Source organism: Octopus bimaculoides, chromosome 1 (assembly GCF_046866305.1).
Source record: "Octopus bimaculoides isolate indiv1 chromosome 1, ASM4686630v1, whole genome shotgun sequence".
In the NCBI taxonomy this organism is placed as follows: domain Eukaryota; kingdom Metazoa; phylum Mollusca; class Cephalopoda; order Octopoda; family Octopodidae; genus Octopus; species Octopus bimaculoides.
The window spans coordinates 100,254,789-100,272,919 of record NC_142928.1 but is presented as its reverse complement, the minus strand read 5'-3'; the positions used below and the strand labels follow the sequence as shown (position 1 = coordinate 100,272,919).

The window sequence follows — 18,131 nt, the reverse complement described above, 5'->3', positions numbered from 1 at the left end:
CGCCACAACCACCACCACCCTCAAACCCCACCATCACCACTACCACCATCTTCAACTTCGTTCATCCAGAAAATTTTTAAAGATACAAGGTGCATTCACAAAGTATCCATCTTTATTTTTTCCAGCCAAAACTAATGCTATATGGGTGAAATCCTTTGGGTGGGAGGTGATGCCACTCTTCCTATGTATGTGTAAAATTTTTCATGATGGTAGGCCCAGTCAGCTCCTGGCTTGTGCCTAGAATACAGACATGTAGTGCACGCTCATCAGATTTTCGTTTTCGCCAAACACATCGAGCAGATATATTTCATCAAGTTTTGCCAAGATCCTAGACAAACTCAAGCTCATACTATCCAGAAGATTCAGCAGTCTTTTGGTAATGATGTCATAGGCAAAACATGGATCAAGGAGTGGTACAACTGCTTCAAACATGGCACAACCCAGCGGAGAGTGAGGCATGCTTGGGTAGACCATCCATAAGACAAAACACGGAGCCAATCGAGAATAGTCATGGAAGACTGTCCTATAAAAATCCAGAAGATTTCCCACGAAGTAGAAATGAGCACAGAATCGATGCATTCCATTTTAATGGAGGATTTGTGCATGCAGAGAGTGTCAGCAAAATTCATTCCCTAGATGCTGGTGGAGCAGCAGCAGCAACTCTGCATGGAAATCACACAGGACATGCTAGACTGTGCAAACCATGATCCAGACTTCATGAAGACTGTCATCACTGGTGATGAAACATGGGTTTATGGTCTCTGCTCAATGTTTTTGGTCATCTTGTGTGAAAACGAAAATCTGACAAGCGTGCACTATACATCTGTACACTAGGCTTAACAGCCGAGAACTGACATGGCCAACCAGCACAAAAATTTTCTTGCATACACAGGAAGAATGGCATCACCCTCCCACTCAAAGGGTTTTTCCCACATGGCATTAGTTTTGGTAGGAAAAAATAGAGTTAGATACTTTTTGAACACACCTTGTTTACACAACTTCTTGCATAATTGATTTCATATTTCCTTAGTTAAATGCCTAATATTACTTTTCTGGTAAAAATTATGCCAAAGCAACAGGAGGAATTGAACATTAGACTACAAGATAACAAACAGAATGCTCATCAATTTTTTAATGATGATGTTGTTATTGCTTTTTATCCAAATGTCAGTAGTGATTGAGCAAACTTATGACTAAGTGTTCTAACTATAATTATCCCATATTTTTGTTAAACATATCTAAGACTACATTATACTATATATATCCTATATATCCTTCCATTTTTGTTAAGATCTGAGGGATATTGGACTGCTAAACCTGAGTGATCAAGCAACTGCTTGCAGGTTTCTATATTTGCTCATCATGCTGCAGTTGGAGTTACTTTAGTATCTTAGTTATGGACACAGTACAGCCTCTTTGAGAAGATATAAACCAATGAGCTTGTGGCTTACTGTCTGGTAATATCATTGACACAATCATTAGCAATTCTCATTAATTAAATATATATGCAGTGGATTGGTTGAAGGTAATGTACTGGTTAAGGTCAGTGGATTGGTCAAATGGTTTAGTGATTGGTTAAGGGTGGTGAATTGATCAAGAGGGGGCTGATTGGTCAGTATGTTGCCTAGCAGAAGTGGATTTGGTAAGGATGATAGATTAAATAAAGGTAACGTATTCGTTAAAGAATATAGATTGGTTAAGAGTGGAAGAGCGGTTGAATCAGTTGAGTGATGGACTAAAATTTAATACATACAAGTGTAACAAATGCAGATAATTTGCATCACATTTCCATCAAACACATCCATCAATGGGTGATTAGCTATTGACTTCATAATGATTTGAGTTTAGTATTACATTTCAACTAAATACAGGGCAATTATGTATTCTTCTGCTACTAAGAGTAATTATTTATCCTTATGGTGTCTGAAAATGGGTCTCATGAGACAATAACAAATACCTTGTGGTATTTAGTTATAGCTTTTTAGATTGTAGGTTCAAATCACATAGAGGTCAGTGTCGCTTTTCATCTCTTCTGGGTTGATAAAGTAACATTCAAGTACTTAATTCCATTTAATTAACTATACCAACCCCACCATTACAAAATGGTCTCAACAAAATCACCCTAGGTCTCACATGTGAAGATGGCCCTCCCACAGCCTTTAATGCACTATGAACTTTTCTTTCTGAGTGTGTGCAGCTGAAATTAGGGTGCATCTAATCTGCACATGTGTCGTTTATGCCATAGAATACAGTATATATAAGCATAAAAACTGTGAATAAAGAGATAGAAAGCAATTTTAACTCACACTTTCAGTTGATCATCAATTAAAATGTCATATCCGAGAGCTTCAAAACAATGCTTGTCATTGATGATTATTTTCTGTACACTCTGCAGACTTCTGATGATGGTGAGGTCAATTTGCAGAAATATGTCTTTCACCTAAAGAAACATTATCTTTATATAGCTATACCATTATTGACAGTTTAGAAGTAGAGAGATAGAGGCCATATTCAATAGGGGTGTAAGAATATTGGTTTCAAATTTTGGCCCAAAGCCAGCAAGTTTTGGGGAGAGGGTAAGTCAATTACATCAACCCCAGTTCTCAACTGGTACTTATTTTATTGACCCTGAAAGGATGAAAGGCAAAGTCAACCTTGGTAGAATTTGAAGACAAATGAAATGCTGCTAGGCATTTTGCCCAATGTGCTAACAATTCAGCCACCTTAAGGGGTGTTAGAATATTAAAGTAAAATTAACAAAGTAAATGCAGTCAATATTCATTAGGGAACTTAGAGAGTCCTAATTGGTTATTGTTATTGGTTTGTTTAGTCCCTGATGAAACAAACCTAAGAGCAAATGTAAAAAATGTAAAATACGAAAACTAAAAGAAGCAGCACAACAACCTCCTAAAACTAAAAGAAGGATACAGCAACCTCCTAAGCAGACTGAATGCAGATATGAGCAGCATATGGGAACCGGTATTAAGGAAGAATAGAAAAATATTAGATTTATTAACCCTAAAATTCACTCCATAAATTCCCCAAGCATATGGCATAGTGGTTAAGAGCGTAGGCTACTAACCCCAAGATTCCGAGTTCGATTCCAAGCATGAACTTAGAGAGTCCTAATTGGTTATTGTTATTGATTTGTTTAGTCCCTGATGAAACAAACCTAAGAGCAAATGTAAAAAATGTAAAATACGAAAACTAAAAGAAGCAGCACAACAACCTCCTAAAACTAAAAGAAGGATACAGCAACCTCCTAAGCAGACTGAATGCAGATATGAGCAGCATATGGGAACCGGTATTAAGGAAGAATAGAAAAATATTAGATTTATTAACCCTAAAATTCACTCCATAAATTCCCCAAGCATATGGCATAGTGGTTAAGAGCGTAGGCTACTAACCCCAAGATTCCGAGTTCGATTCCAAGCATGAACTCACTAATATATAGCCTATCTCTCTCTTTCTCTCTCTCTCTGTTTGTATATGTGGATTTTCTTTGTTTGTGTCTGTGTTTTTCAATGTACAAAGATGACTTATCTACTCAATGAAAAGAGACCAATAAAATAACTACCAGACTATTGGTATTGATGTGATTTCACTTCAAACACAACCCCTTAAAGAGACACAATCCAATGACTGAAATCAGTAAAACAAATGTGGCGATTTGATCAAATGGTACTTAGAGTGCAAGGCCACATGTTTTATGCCTTTTTAGCTTGATGTTTCATGGTTTTGAGTTCAAATCCAGTTGCAGATGACTTTGCCTCTTTGAGTCAATAAAATAATGTGCTGAGAGGATTTATCAGTCTACTATTTTATTGTTCTCTATAAGAAAGGATTTATGGAACACTTAACATCCATTTTCCATGCTGGTTGGATGGCTTGAAAGGAACTAGCAAGGCCAGGGGCTGCACCAGGTACCATAGTCTATTTTGGCATGGTTTCTATGGCCGGATGTCCTTCTTAATGCCAACCACTTTACAGTGTACTGGATGCCTTTTACATGGCACCATCACCAGATACCAAAGATATGTATAATAAAAAGTTTTTAAAACATGAACATTCCAGATTATTTCTAGACATAGATTAAATATCTAGGACTTCATTATCCAATGTATCCTACCAATTCTAAGATGATGCAGAGTGACATGAGAGCAATTTTATGCTTAGTTGCAGCAGACTAAGTAATCACATAGAAACTGCTTTGGCACAGACACTAAAAGACTGGATTACTGTATTTTCTGGCATATAAAGTTGAATTTTTCATGCCACAATTTACAGCCAGAAAAGGTAGGTTGACTGTTACACTAATATGATTTTGAAGTATCAAAAACTCCATGTGAAATGCAGTAGGATTTGAAAAGTAGTGGTGATGTTTGAATGTTTACACTTCATGTTTACACTATATTCTATGTTGACTTGAATACCAGAAAATATGGTAGATCTTTTATGTCAACTAGTTTTCTGTCTCTGAATTTTAAATCCAAATATTATAATTTTATCTGGCTGAATTTTGCTCCTCGTGTAGACAACTAAATGTCAGTAATACAATAATACACTGTAGTCAAATCAATAGAAAATATCCTACTTTTTGTCTGAGTGAAATAATCATTCACTTCAATAACAAATGGAACACTTAACCACTTTATGAACATGTAAAAGAGATATGCAAGATATAGTATTTCAAATAAATATGTAGGATACTTACTACTTCTAATCCATGTTTGGCATAAAGGTACTGTCTGAGATCCTGACATGACCACTTGCAGCCTTTCTCTGGATCATAATCCGGAGCAGTCTTCTGGATGGCAACATTTGTTAAATGAATAACTTTGTAGTTAAGGAAGAGAAACAAACAATAATCATCATAGCTGTCATCACCACCACCACCACTACTGCCATCAATACCATCATCATCATTATCATCATCATCACTACCACTAAAAGAAATGAAGAAATTATTAAGTCAATTGACACCAGTGATGACAACAACAATAACGATGCTGGACACCACCAACAACAACAACAATGTTGCCAAAGATGATGATGATGATGGTGGTAGTGGTGGTGGCAGCGATGATGATGATGATGATGACAATGACGACAGTGACAAGGGATGTAGGAGGAGGAAGGAATGGGGAGGACAATGACAGCAATGATGATGATGATGACATTGATGATGATGACATTGATGATGATGAACTATAAATAAACAAAAGTTAAAAATAAAGGAGAATTTTTTGTCATTGAAAGGATACAGCTATCACTTATGGCATCCAAAGAATACCGTGTGTTAGAGAATCGAGCAAATCCATTCCTGTAAATCCAAATTTTTAAAGGTGCAATCTAGAAATAAAAATCAATTTTATTTATCTTCACATTATAAAGTACTTAAAATAGTTGAGTTTATACAGTATAAATTGTTAGAAAATATTCAAATCCTGTTGCATGAAAGGTATACATTTCCAGAAAAAAGACATGGTTATGTTTTGAGAAAACAATGAAATTATTTCTAGAAAAATTATCTTCTGACATCTTATCTTTATATTTAACAAATGAAATAGAAGAAAACAAAAATGTTTGAATTATTTCGAAACATATGTGAAAGCAATAATAACATTCCATTGAGATTATCACCAACACATCATCATTATGATAACTATAATGATTTTATTAATGAACTAAATGCCTTTCAGTATTTAAATTTCTATCTGCATCCTTCTGAGTTCAAACCATATTGTAATCAACTGTGATAGGCCATTAAAAAAAAAAACACATACACCAGACTGTTCATTAAGAAAATCAAAGGAAATTATGTATAAAAAAAAATATTGTTATTATTATATCTCTTTTATACTTTTGGTCTGGCACATGTTATACTGACCCTATACCAAAAGAGCAAGCTATATCCAATGGCCAAAGGTTCTTTGGGCCATTTCTTTTCTTTCAACTTTCTAATATTATTATTATTATTATTATTATTATTATTATTATTATTATTATTATTCAAGGTAGTGAGCTAGTAGAAGCATTAACATGCCAGGTGAAATGCTTAGCAATATTTCATCTGCCGCTATGTTTTGAGTTCAAATTCCACCAAGGTCGACTTTGCTTTCATCCTTTCGGGGTCGATAAATTAAGTACCAGTAGAACACTGGGATCAATGCAATCAACTAGTCCCCTCCCCACAAACTTCAGGTCTTGTGCCTGTAGTAGAAAGGATTACTATTATTATTATTATCATTGAGTGATTGAGAGAGCAGCACATGCCATCAAAGTGACACTGGGGTACGAATACATGAAGTTCAATATAGCCATCATGACTAACTGTCTGAGAAGGGTACATCAGACATATGCATCACAAACATATGTGAGTGACATAGTGATCACATATGATAAACAGCATGTTCTTGCAGGTGGAGCCCAGCTAGAATTTTCTTCAGGTCGAGTAGCCTATTTCTGTTCAAAAGGTCTCTGAATAAGAGTTGTTTAAGGATGTTAAACAAAACACCCATGTTTCCAGAGATGAATTATTCAAACCCCAAAGAATTTCTCTCAACACATGGCTATGATGTTTCCTCATTTCTCCTGCTCATGATCAGAGATGCACATATCATCAGCCACTAAGGGACGATATGTTAAGATCTAGTTTAGATCAAGCAACTGACAAGCAAATCTGTAGTATTGAGCAGAATATTTGCTGCAGCCCATTTTTTACATCAAGACAAAACAATGTACATGATGACACTTCCAATCAGTTAAGATCAGAAGCCATGAGAACTTGCAATTCCATCGGGGCATTTATTCCATGTTTTATTATTATTATTATTATTATTATTATTATTATTATTATTATTACCTCCACCTTAGCAAAGGTGGAGGTTTTGTTTTCAGCCATGGTTGTTGGTTTGTCCGTGGACAAGATATCTCAAGAACTGCTGGATGGATTCAGATGAAACTTTCAGAGATGTTTGGCCTCATGACTGGCACAAACTAATTAGATTTTGGGATCAATCCGGTACTGGACAATGATTCTGGATTATTTTTCCGTTTTTTTACTTAATTTTTGAGAGTGGTCGGGTTCATCTTTAGTATTCCCGTTTGTGAGAGCAGTCAAGTTTATTTCAGATATTCTCATTTTAAAAATCATCCCTGGTTAATCTTTGAGAGGACGTTGGTGTTGCCTTGGTGGAGGTTTGCACTCTCTGAGTGCTCTTGTTATTATTATTATTAAGGTGGTGAGCTGACAGAGTCATTAGCACACAGGTCAAAATGTGTGGTTTTACATTCTGAGTTCAAACTCTGCTGAGGTCAACTTTGCTTTTCATCCTTTTGGGGTCAATTAAATAAGTACCAGTTACACACTGGGGTCGATGTAATCAAATTAATCCCCTCCCCCAAGCTGCCCTTGTGGCAAAAATTTGAAATCATTATTATTATTATTATTGAGTGAGAGAGCAGTGCATGCCATCAAAGTGACACTGGGGTAAAATATACGAAGCCCATTATACCCAACATGACTACCCGTCTGATAAGGGTACACCAGGCACATGCATCACAACCATATGTACGTGACATGGTCATCTCATATCAAGATAAACAGCGCATGACCTCACAGGTGGGGCCCAGTTAGAATTTTCTTCAGGTCGAGTAGCCCATCCCGCTCAAAAGGTCCCTGAATAAGGTTTGTTTAAGGATGTTGAGCAAAACACCCATGTCTCCAAAGGTGAATTATTCAAACCCCAAAGAATTCCTCTCAACACGTGGCTATGATGCTCCCCCACTACTTCTGCTCATGATCAGAGATGCACATATCGTCAGCCACCAGGGGACATGCTCAACTGATTAAGGTCAAACAACTGACAAGGAAATCTGTGGTATTGAGCAGAATATTTGCTGTAGCCCATCTTTTTATACCAAGACAAAACAATGTACATGATAACACTTAAGATCAGAAGCCATGAGAGCCACTGTCTGGTACTGCATCAGGGCAACTTATTATTATTATTATTAATATTATTATTAATAGGTGATGAGCTGGCAGAATCAGTAGCACACCAGGTGAAATGCTTAGTGGTATTTCGTCTGCTGCAACATTTTGAGTTCAAATTCCACTGAAGCCGACTTTACCTTTCACCCTATCGGGGTGTACTGGGGTCAGTCTAAGAAACTATCCCCCGCCCCTCAAATTCCCGGCCTTGTGCCGATAGTAGAAAGGATTATTATTTTTATCGTCGTTGTCATCATAATCATCATCATGATTATTATTAAAGCAATGAGTGGGTAGAATCATTAGTGCATTGGACAAAATGCTTAGTGGCATTTCTTCTAGTTCTTTACTTTCTGAGTTCAAATGCTATCAAGGTTGACTTTGCTTTTCATCCTTCTGGGATCAATAAAAAAAAGTGCCAATTGAATGCTGAGGTTGATGTAATTGACTCAACCCCCTCCCTCAAAGAGAAATCACTGGTCTTGTGATAAAATCAGAAAGCTGATTTCAGAGAAATTTGATCTCAGAACATAAAGAGCAAGAACTATTAATGCAAGGTATTTTGTCAAAATACCTTTCATTAATTGCTCTGATAATTCTGCCAAACCACTGTCATAGGCAGCAACAATAAGATTGAAGTTACCATGTCCAGTGACATGCAAATTCTCTATCATAATAAGATCATTAATGTGACAAGATGATCACACTGTGTAACATGGAACAATATCAAAGTCTACTCACTGATGTTACAAGCACATACACTCTGACATCAAATTTCCTGCCTCCAATCAGATATGGATTTGCAATGTATCTTTGGACGACATATGTTTCAGGAGCTTCCTTGTTGCTATCATTATTTAACTGATTTTCACTCTAGTTTAAAAGAAACAAAAAAAAAATTGAAAACAACAACAAAATTAATAATAAAAATAATAATAAAATGAAATGAAACATTACCAGTAGAGAGTACACAAGGTGAGTCAGAAAATTCCAAAAACCTTATTGAAGCAATAAATTCAAGAGCAGTACCCTTAATCAGATATAAAGTTGTAATTATAGACTGGAACAGAAATGATATAAAGAAACTTGACAGAAAAACTAGGAAGTTGTTGACAATATATAGAGCCCACCATCCAAAAGCTGATATCAACTGGCTGTAGATGAGGAGAGACCAGGGCGGGAGAGGCTTAATAGCAGTAGAAGAATGTGTACAGATGGAAAGAAAAAGTCTAGTAGAGTATTTACAGAGCAGCACAGAAAAACTACTAATGGCAGTTAAAAAAGAACAGGTGATGAAGTGTATAATAGGAGAAAAGGACAAGAATGAAATACAAAGAGAGCACAAGAGACAGATCAAAGAGAAACTACTGTGTGGCCAATTTTGGAGAGCCACTGAAGAGGTATGTGAAATAAAATCCTGGGCTTGGTTATAAAAGGGGCAATTAAAAAAAGAAACAGAGAACCTAATTGTAGCAGCCCAAGATCAAGCAATAAAAACAAACAACTCAAGAAAAAATATAGAGAGAGAGAATGTGTCAGAAAAGTGTAGAGCCTGTGGAACATGGAACAAGACAGTGGTACACATTGTGACAAAATGCCCCAAGTTGGCACAGGATTAATATAAGAAATGGAGGCATGATCAGGCTGTAAAAGTTTTACACTGGAAACTGTGCCAGAAATGGGGATTTGAAGCTGGAAATACATGGTACAATCATCAAGTCAAAAGAGTACTAGAGTTAGAGAAATGTAAGATTTTGTGGGACTTACCTCTTCAAATGGACAAGAAGTTAGAAAATAATAAATCAGATATTACAATCATAGATAAGGAAAAGCAAAGTTGCTTACTTATCGAACCATCATGTCCATTTGATTCCAGGATCATAAAGAAAGAGGAAAAAAGACAAAGAAAATACAATCCTTTAAAATTTTAAATAGGAAGAATTTGAAGCATGCGAACAGTAAAGGTTGTGCCTATAATAACTGGTACATTGTCAAGATATAGACAAATGGCTGAAGGACATTGAAACAGAATGCCCGGTAGAGCTCCTACAGAAGGTTTGCCTCTTAAGGACTGCAAGAATTATCAGGAGGATTCTAAGCACTTGAGAGACTGCCGAAAACATGTGGATACCTAAGGTTACAGGTAGTAACCTGCTACCCACATAAATCCTGCCAAGAATAAGACCAAACCTGAGCTTTGTTTCAATAATAATAATAATAATAATAATAATCATAATAACAATCCTTCTTTCTAATGTAGGACAAGGCCTGTAATTTGAGGGGAGGAGGATAGTCAATCACATCAACTCCAGTGTTCAATTGGTACTTATTTTGTTGACCCCGAAAGAGAAGAAAGGCAAGGTTGAACTCAGACAAAATGCTGCTGAGCATTTAGTCCAGCATGCTAACGATTCTGCCAGCTCGCCACCCTAATAATCCTTTCTACTAAAGGTACAAGGCCCAAAATTTGGGGGAGGTAGATTGTCAATCACATCGACCCCAGTGTTCAACTGGTACTTATTTATCAACCACAAAAAGATGAAAGGCAAAGTCAACCTTGGCAGAGTTTGAACGCAGAATGTAAAGACAGATGAAATGCCACTAAGCATCTTGCCCAGCATGCTAACAATTCTGCCAGCTCACTACCCTAATAATAATAATAATAATAATAATAATAATAATAATCCTTTCTACTATAGGCACAAGGCCTGAAATTTGGAGGAAGAGGACACCTCAGTGGCAAACTGGTACTTAATTTATTGACCCCAAAAAGATGAAAGGCAAAGCCAACCTTAGTAGAATTTGAATTCAGAACATGAAGACAGTCTAAATACCACTAAGCATTTCACCTGGCATGCTAACAATCCTGTCAGCTCACTGCCTTTGCATCAATAAGTATTATTACCAAAATTATAATCAGAATTTATACAAGTAAACAGACAAGCAAACAGATAAATACCTTTTTCCAGTCAATTATATCTTTTAACTTTCTGAAGAGGAAAATACCTTTTCCTTGTGATTTTGCTGCAGGTTTCATAATCCATACAAGTCCTGGGTTTCTCTTGAACTCTTCAACAAAAATATGATATTCAGCCTAAATGAAACCAGTAATCAAAGATTGACGCTAGAATGATATTGGCAAAGTTCAACAATTACAATATAAGTAGTAGTAGTAGTAGTAGTAGTAGTAGTAGTAGTAGTAGCAGTAGCAGCAGAAGAAGCAGCAACATGTTACTGTAGTTTATGATAATGATGAACTCATGCTTTGAGATGATGATGACATGTTTTGAGATAATGTTTCTGTATTGTTTTGTAATAGAAGAGATATGTGCTAGTACATGTTCTCGGTGTAGTGCATTATAGTTGCTGTTGATTAGCCTTAGACATTCCAGATGTGACTAATCCCCTCTCTCTCTCTCTTGGAGAGGCACAAGCACATACACAGACATATACACACACGGCAGTAACTTCTGCCTACCAAATTCAATCACAAAGCTTCAGTCGGCCTGGGGCTATAGCAGAAGACACTTCCCCAAGGTGCCACGTGGTGGGACTGAACCTGAAACCATGTAGCTGGGAAGCAAGCTTCCTAACCACACAGCCATGCACGCGATAATTTCTTTTTCAGACTTAGTGCTATAAGGACTACAATATCTCTTGCTTCTTTATTTAATGCTTTAGTTACTATATTTCTAATGAAATTTGTTTCAATAATTTTGAAAATAATGAAAAATTTAGTGAAATAATTTTGATACTATTAAGCTGATGTTTGGAATATAAATTAACATAAGAATTTGAAGGAAGGTTTTAATTTAGATCAGTGGTTCTCAATAGGGGTCCAAACAACTTTTGGTGGGGTCCATATAAGATTTTGTTATTAAAATGTATGTGCTTCTACAACACACAAAATATTTTAATAATTCTTTTAATATAATTCCTAATAGTATTTAATAAAAAATATAATGGAAGGTTTTTAATCATTGAACAGCTAGGAAGGTCCACTTGAGCAAAATAGGAATCAAAGGGGTCCTTCGGCAAAAAATGGTTGGGAAGTACTGATTTAGATTTTCTTGAAGCAAGAAGTTTGTATCATAGAACCAAGGACGGACGCAGGAGGGTTGGTATTGGGATTTAAGGAAGACTTGGCTGCTGTTTCAATCAGGTTGAATGGCCATATAGAATGTCTCCTTCAACAGTGTTGTTTCTTTATTGAAGTGTTGGTGTGTTAATATTGTAATCCACAATGATTTTGGTGAGTTTTATTTTGTGCTGACAACATATATCCATATTCTGAATGAATAAAAACAAATTAACTAAATTACTACATGAAAAGTAATTAATGGAATTTAAAAGAAACTGATATATATATATATAGGTGCAGGCATGGCTGTGTGGTAAGAAGATTGCTTCCCAACCACAGGGTTCAGGGTTTAGTCCCACTGCATGGCACCTTAGGTAAGTATCTTCTACTATAGTCTCAGACCAACCAAAGCCTTGGTAGGCAGAAACTGAAAGAAGCCTGTCATATATATGTGTGTGTGTGTGTGTGTGTGTGTGTTTGTCTCCCACCACTGTTTGACAACTAGTGCTGGTGTGTTTACATCTCTGTAATTTAGTGGTTCAATAAAAGAGACCAATGGAGTAATATCAAGCTTTAACAAAAGTCAGTACTGGAGTCGATACATTCAACTAAAATTTCAAGGCGATGCTCCAGCATGTTCCGCAGTCAAATGACTGATACAAGATAAAAAATATATATACAGTAGTGCCTCGGTTTTCGAACAACTTTGATTGCGAATGAATCATGCTTTACTCATACACACACACACACACACACACACACACATATATAAAGCATGATTTATTCATGATCAGAGTTGTTCAAAAACTGAGGTTCTACTGTGTGTATATATATATATATATATATATATATATATATATATATATATATATATATATATATAGGTTGAAAATATGTGTAAACAAAATATAAAAAGTGGAAGAGAAATGCTTTCATTTCATATAGTTTAATATCTTTTTATAAATATATGCATATTATATGGATGTTGTGAAATCCAACCGGTTTTCACTATTTAAATTAGCTTTTCAAGGGATATTGTACAGTAATCAGTTCTCGTGAGAGAGGGGTTTCGTCATTTTGAATGTTTGAAGAATAAGAAGAATGAGTTTAGAGAGTGGACCCAGGGAAGCAACAAGTGGCAAGGGGGCAACTGGCCCCTTAGTAGAATTTTTTTTTTTAAATGGTCAAAGTTGTATATTGAGGTGTGGTTTGTACTTTTATATGAACAGGTTTTCCTTGTTTAGGCGTTCTTGTACTGAGATTGAATTTTTGCATTGGTATAATGGGAAGATATGAAAATTCGGTGTTTTTTGCTTGCGCATCTGTCGATGTGGCCGCTCAGTGCTATCTGCCTGTATTGAGGGAAACAAATCTATTCTTTATGTAGCGTGACACTGTGTCTCAATTAAGACCAACTTCACATGTGCTTCTCAGAACCTTATCTATGTCCTAACCTGCTCAGGTTGTGGTCACAATTATGTGGGCCAAACGAGCCTTACTTTGAGACAGGCTGTTCCGTTGATCATATCAGCTGGGACCTTCGTCGTCGTAAGCAACAGAGTGTTCCTTTATATATATATATATGTGTATATATATATATATATATATATATATATATATATATATATATACAACAATATCTCTCTCTCTCTCTCTCTCTCTCTATCTCTCTCTCTCTCTCTCTCTATATATATATATATATATATATATATATATATATATAATAATAATAATATTATTAGGGACCGGAAAAGGAGGTGGTGGAGGAAAAGTTCTTTCTAAGACAGGAGAGTGAAAAAGGGAGGTGAATATCTGTGCGTGCGCGAGAGTCTGCAAGTGTGTGTGTAATAACAGAGCGGTCCTTCCACAATGTAACCTCGTGGGCATCGGTGCCAATTTTCTCTTCCTCCGTTTTTCCATTCTTTGAACTTTCCATCTTTCCGACGAAGGGCTCCACCCGAAACGTCATACTCTCTCTCTTTCCTTTCCCGAGCGTCCAATAACACTATCCGTATCACGTTCTCACTTTTTTGTTATTGTTTTTTGTGTTTTTTTGAACTTATATGACGTACGCTCACACAGACCCTGGCCTTTCAACTGGATTTGGAGTACCCAACTGCCGGAATCTTTTGTTACATTGGATTACTGTTCCTGTTGGACTACTGTTCCTGTTGGATCACGCCTTTCCTATAGTTTATGCATTATTATAAATATGTGTGACTCCTGTGCAGGTGGCACGTAAAAAAACACCATTTGAGCGTGGAAGAAGATTATGATAACTGGCACTCTGTCAGTTATGACAACGAGGATTCCAGTTGGTTCAATCAATGGAACAGCTTGCTCAAGAAATTAACGTACAAGTGGCTGAGCACTCCACAGACACACACACCCTTAACGTAGTTCTTAGGGAGATTCAGTGTGACACAGAATGTGACATGGCTGGCCCTTTTGAATTACAGGTACAAATCACTTTTGCCAACTGACAGAACTGGGGCAATGTGAAACAACGTATGCTTGTGTGTTGTAACCAAACAATAAGTATTAGGCTGTAGTGATTCTTCATGGTTGAAAAATTGGAAACACTACACATAAAAACACCTAAAATAATACAATTTAAGAGCCGACATTTGTAAACATCCTAATTTTAGGCTGACAATCTATCTTTATTCAGACTAGCCAATCTATATTTAATTTGACCGGATTTTAACATGGGGCTTGCCAATTCCTGCTATATTGGGAATTTGGCAATGTGTCAAATATGAAATTCCCAGTGAGCCAGGAATACTCCTAAGCAGGTTAATATAGATTTCTTACTTAATCTGTAGAGTACAAGTATAGTTGATATAATTTATCCCCCAGCATATGTCTGGTACTTATTTTATCAACTGTGGATGAATGCAAGGCAAATTTGCTTGTAGACAGTATACAGAAATTTTCACAGACAGCTAGTCTTAACAATTGATAGAGAGCCAACTTAAATGCTTTATAATATTCAGTTCAACATCATATGGTGATTTCAAATTATATCACAGTTGATCTTGTTTTGCTTTCCTCTGAGCATGAACAAAATAAGTATCTCTTATACATTGTAGTTGATTTAATCAACTATGTCCTCATACAGAAAAAAATTGGTCTAGTTCCTATGAAAGAAATCTTCATTATAACATTTAATTAAGTCTGTCTATATATTGATTTTTCTTGCACACACACATAAGGTTTGAGATAAAGAACATTAGCAGCTTATGTGAAATAAAACAGCAACACTGTTTTCCTAATGTTTATTAAAAAATACTTTTAAGCAGAGACCATCACATTTTAGTTATCGAAGGGGAGGGGGGGTCTCTCCTCTTTGAGAAAAAAAGCCTGTAATCTATACACCATATACAATAAGTATTATAATATTTTGTTTCAATAAATAAATAGGGTCTTTCATATTTTCTTGCTGTTCCATCATTGAAATATCCTAATATATTATCAAATGTTCTAAATTATGAGCAAAACGGACAAAATTCTTGTAAGCCAACTCAACAAACCAGTTTTGATTATCAGATCTTGTAGTTTCATTTCACATAAGCTGCTAATGTTCTTTATCTCAGATCATGTGTATTTGTGTGTGTGTGAGAGAGAGAGAAAAAGAGAGAGAGAGAGAGAGAAAGAGAGAGAGAGAAAGAGAGAGAGAGAAAGAGAGAGAGAGAAAGAGAGAGAGAGAGAGAGAGCATGAAAAATCAATATACAGAGAGGCTTAATTAAATGTTACAATGAAGATTTCTTTCCCAAGAAGAACAAAACCAGTTTTTTGTGTATGAAGACATAGTTGATTAAATCAATTACAATGTATAAGAGATACTTATTTTCTTCATTCTCAGAGGAATGCAAGACAGAATCAAATGTGATAGAATTTGAAATCACTAGATGGTACTAAACTGAATACTATAAAGTATTTAACTTGGCTCTCTACAATATATGCTGATATTAAGCAACATTATTACAACTACTACTACTACAACAACTACTACTACAACTATTACTACTACTACTACTACTATTAAGATTGGATGTCTGTGAAAATTTCTGTATGCCGATGACTTAGTTTTAGCTGAATCTACCAATGAATCAGAGAATAATTTCAGGGCTGAAACATATAAAAGAATAAAAGAATAAAAGAATGTAGAAGTAAAAACCTGGAATCAAGAGGTCTTACAGTAATCCTAGCAAAAAGTAGTTTTAATCAAAAAGAGAGATGACAGGACTCTACAACAAAGTGACTTTGTTCACTATATAGTAAGAGAGTATGTAGGAATTCCATGTGATGAACTTAATGTAAACAAAACAGGGGCAAAGGGATCACAGGCAGGCTGATTGAGAAGAGTGACTTGATATGCAGCTGATGCATTGGAGTATTTATCAGTAAGAGCACCTATGAAATAAATTCTTCCAAAATTCTCAGAAAATTCCTTAGTAATATTTGATATTTTCTGCGCAAGCATGGAAAAATAGATACAAAATGATAATGATGATGATGACTATGATTATATTTGATAATATATCTTAATGATGGAACAGCAAAAAAATATGAAAGACCCTATTTATTTATCGAAACAAAATATTATAATACTTGTAAAGAATAAAAAGTTTAGAATGGTACAACAATGCACTATAGAACAAAAAATGGACTATATACCTGTTGTGATTTGGTTATCTATAGTCCGATGATATTTCGGAATTACAATTCCTTCTAAGGAATTGTAATTCCGAAATATCATCGGACTATAGATAACCAAATTACAACAGGTATATAGTCCATTTTTTGTTTTATAGTGCATTGTTGTACCATTCTAAACTTTTTATTCCTTACAAACAATACACAATGCTTCAAGCGAACTACAATACTCTCCTATTATTATACTTATTGTATAAGGTGTATAGATTACAGGCTTTTTTCTCAAAGAGGAGTGCCTCCCCTACCCTTCGATAACTAAAATGTGATGGTGTCTGCTTAAAAGTATTTTTTTAATAAATATTAGGAAAACAGTGTTGCTGTTTTATTTCACATAAGCTGTTAATGTTCTTTATTGAACTAATTAGTGATGGATGAGAATGTTCCAAAAACATAGAAGAGCAATGGTTCTCAACTGGAGTCCATATAAGAATTTTGGGAGTCCATGCAACAAAATAGTAAATTGGGGATCCACAGTAGTATTTTAAGGGCCCCTGAAAAGATTTTACTTTAGATGTATGTATTGGTATATGTTGCAAGAAACAGCTAGGTTTTTTTTCTCTAACATTTTACATGGTTCAACCTACACAAGTTAATGTGTGAGAAACGAAATAGGAATTTTGGAAGAAGTTTCTATAAAACTAGTTTTTAAACATTGAACAGCTATGGGGGTCCACCAGAATAAAATAATAATCAAAGGGGTCCATAGATAAGAAAAATTATTGAGAACCCCTTTAGTAGAGTAAGAATGGGATGAAAGGTGTTCAGGGAGCTTTTACTTTTGCTGGCTATAAAGGGATTCTGTGATGATTAAAGGACAGATTGTCTGGTACTTGTGTATGAAGTGTACTGTTACATAGTAACAAAACATGGGCAGTGAATGTAGAAGATTCCAGTAAAGGCTGGAAAGAAATGAGGAGAGTATATTGCCCTAGATGTATAATGTTTGTTTGCAGGAAGAATGTAGTACAAACAAGCTGAATGAAAAATTAGGTGTAAGAGATATCAGATGTAGTGTACAGGAGAGGAGTTGGTACAGATGTGTGGTGTGTAAGGAAGATGGCAGTTGGATAAAGAAGTACAGAGCAGTATAGGTGAATGAAACCTGCAAGAGAGGAAGACCAAGAAAAATATGGGAAGACATACTGAAAGATAATCTTAAGAGGTTCAGCCTTGTGAAGAAGATGACAATGGACTGCAATAAATGGTGTGAAACTGAAATGAAGGAGACCTGTGCAAGCATGGAAAAATAGATACAAAATGATGATGATGATGATGATGATGATGATGATGATGATGATGATGATGCTTGCACTGACAACAATGACTATCACAAA

The 18,131-nt window shown here is 35.6% G+C and overlaps 1 protein-coding gene across 9 annotated transcripts in view; it reads right to left on the bottom strand.

The window, feature by feature from the left end:
- LOC106872258 (putative tubulin polyglutamylase TTLL9) overlaps positions 1–18,131 on the bottom strand; it is a 59,203-nt gene that overhangs the window by 7,289 nt on the left and 33,783 nt on the right. For all 9 annotated transcript variants that reach the window (XM_089354763.1, XM_089354752.1, XM_089354774.1 and 6 more), the window contains 5 exons: positions 10,956–11,090; positions 8,738–8,869; positions 5,265–5,352; positions 4,715–4,836; positions 2,307–2,440 (listed from right to left, as the gene is read on the bottom strand). In XM_089354763.1, the coding sequence (XP_089210889.1) occupies positions 2,307–2,440; positions 4,715–4,836; positions 5,265–5,352; positions 8,738–8,869; positions 10,956–11,090 (611 nt within the window). The remainder of the gene's footprint in view (positions 1–2,306; positions 2,441–4,714; positions 4,837–5,264; positions 5,353–8,737; positions 8,870–10,955; positions 11,091–18,131) is intronic.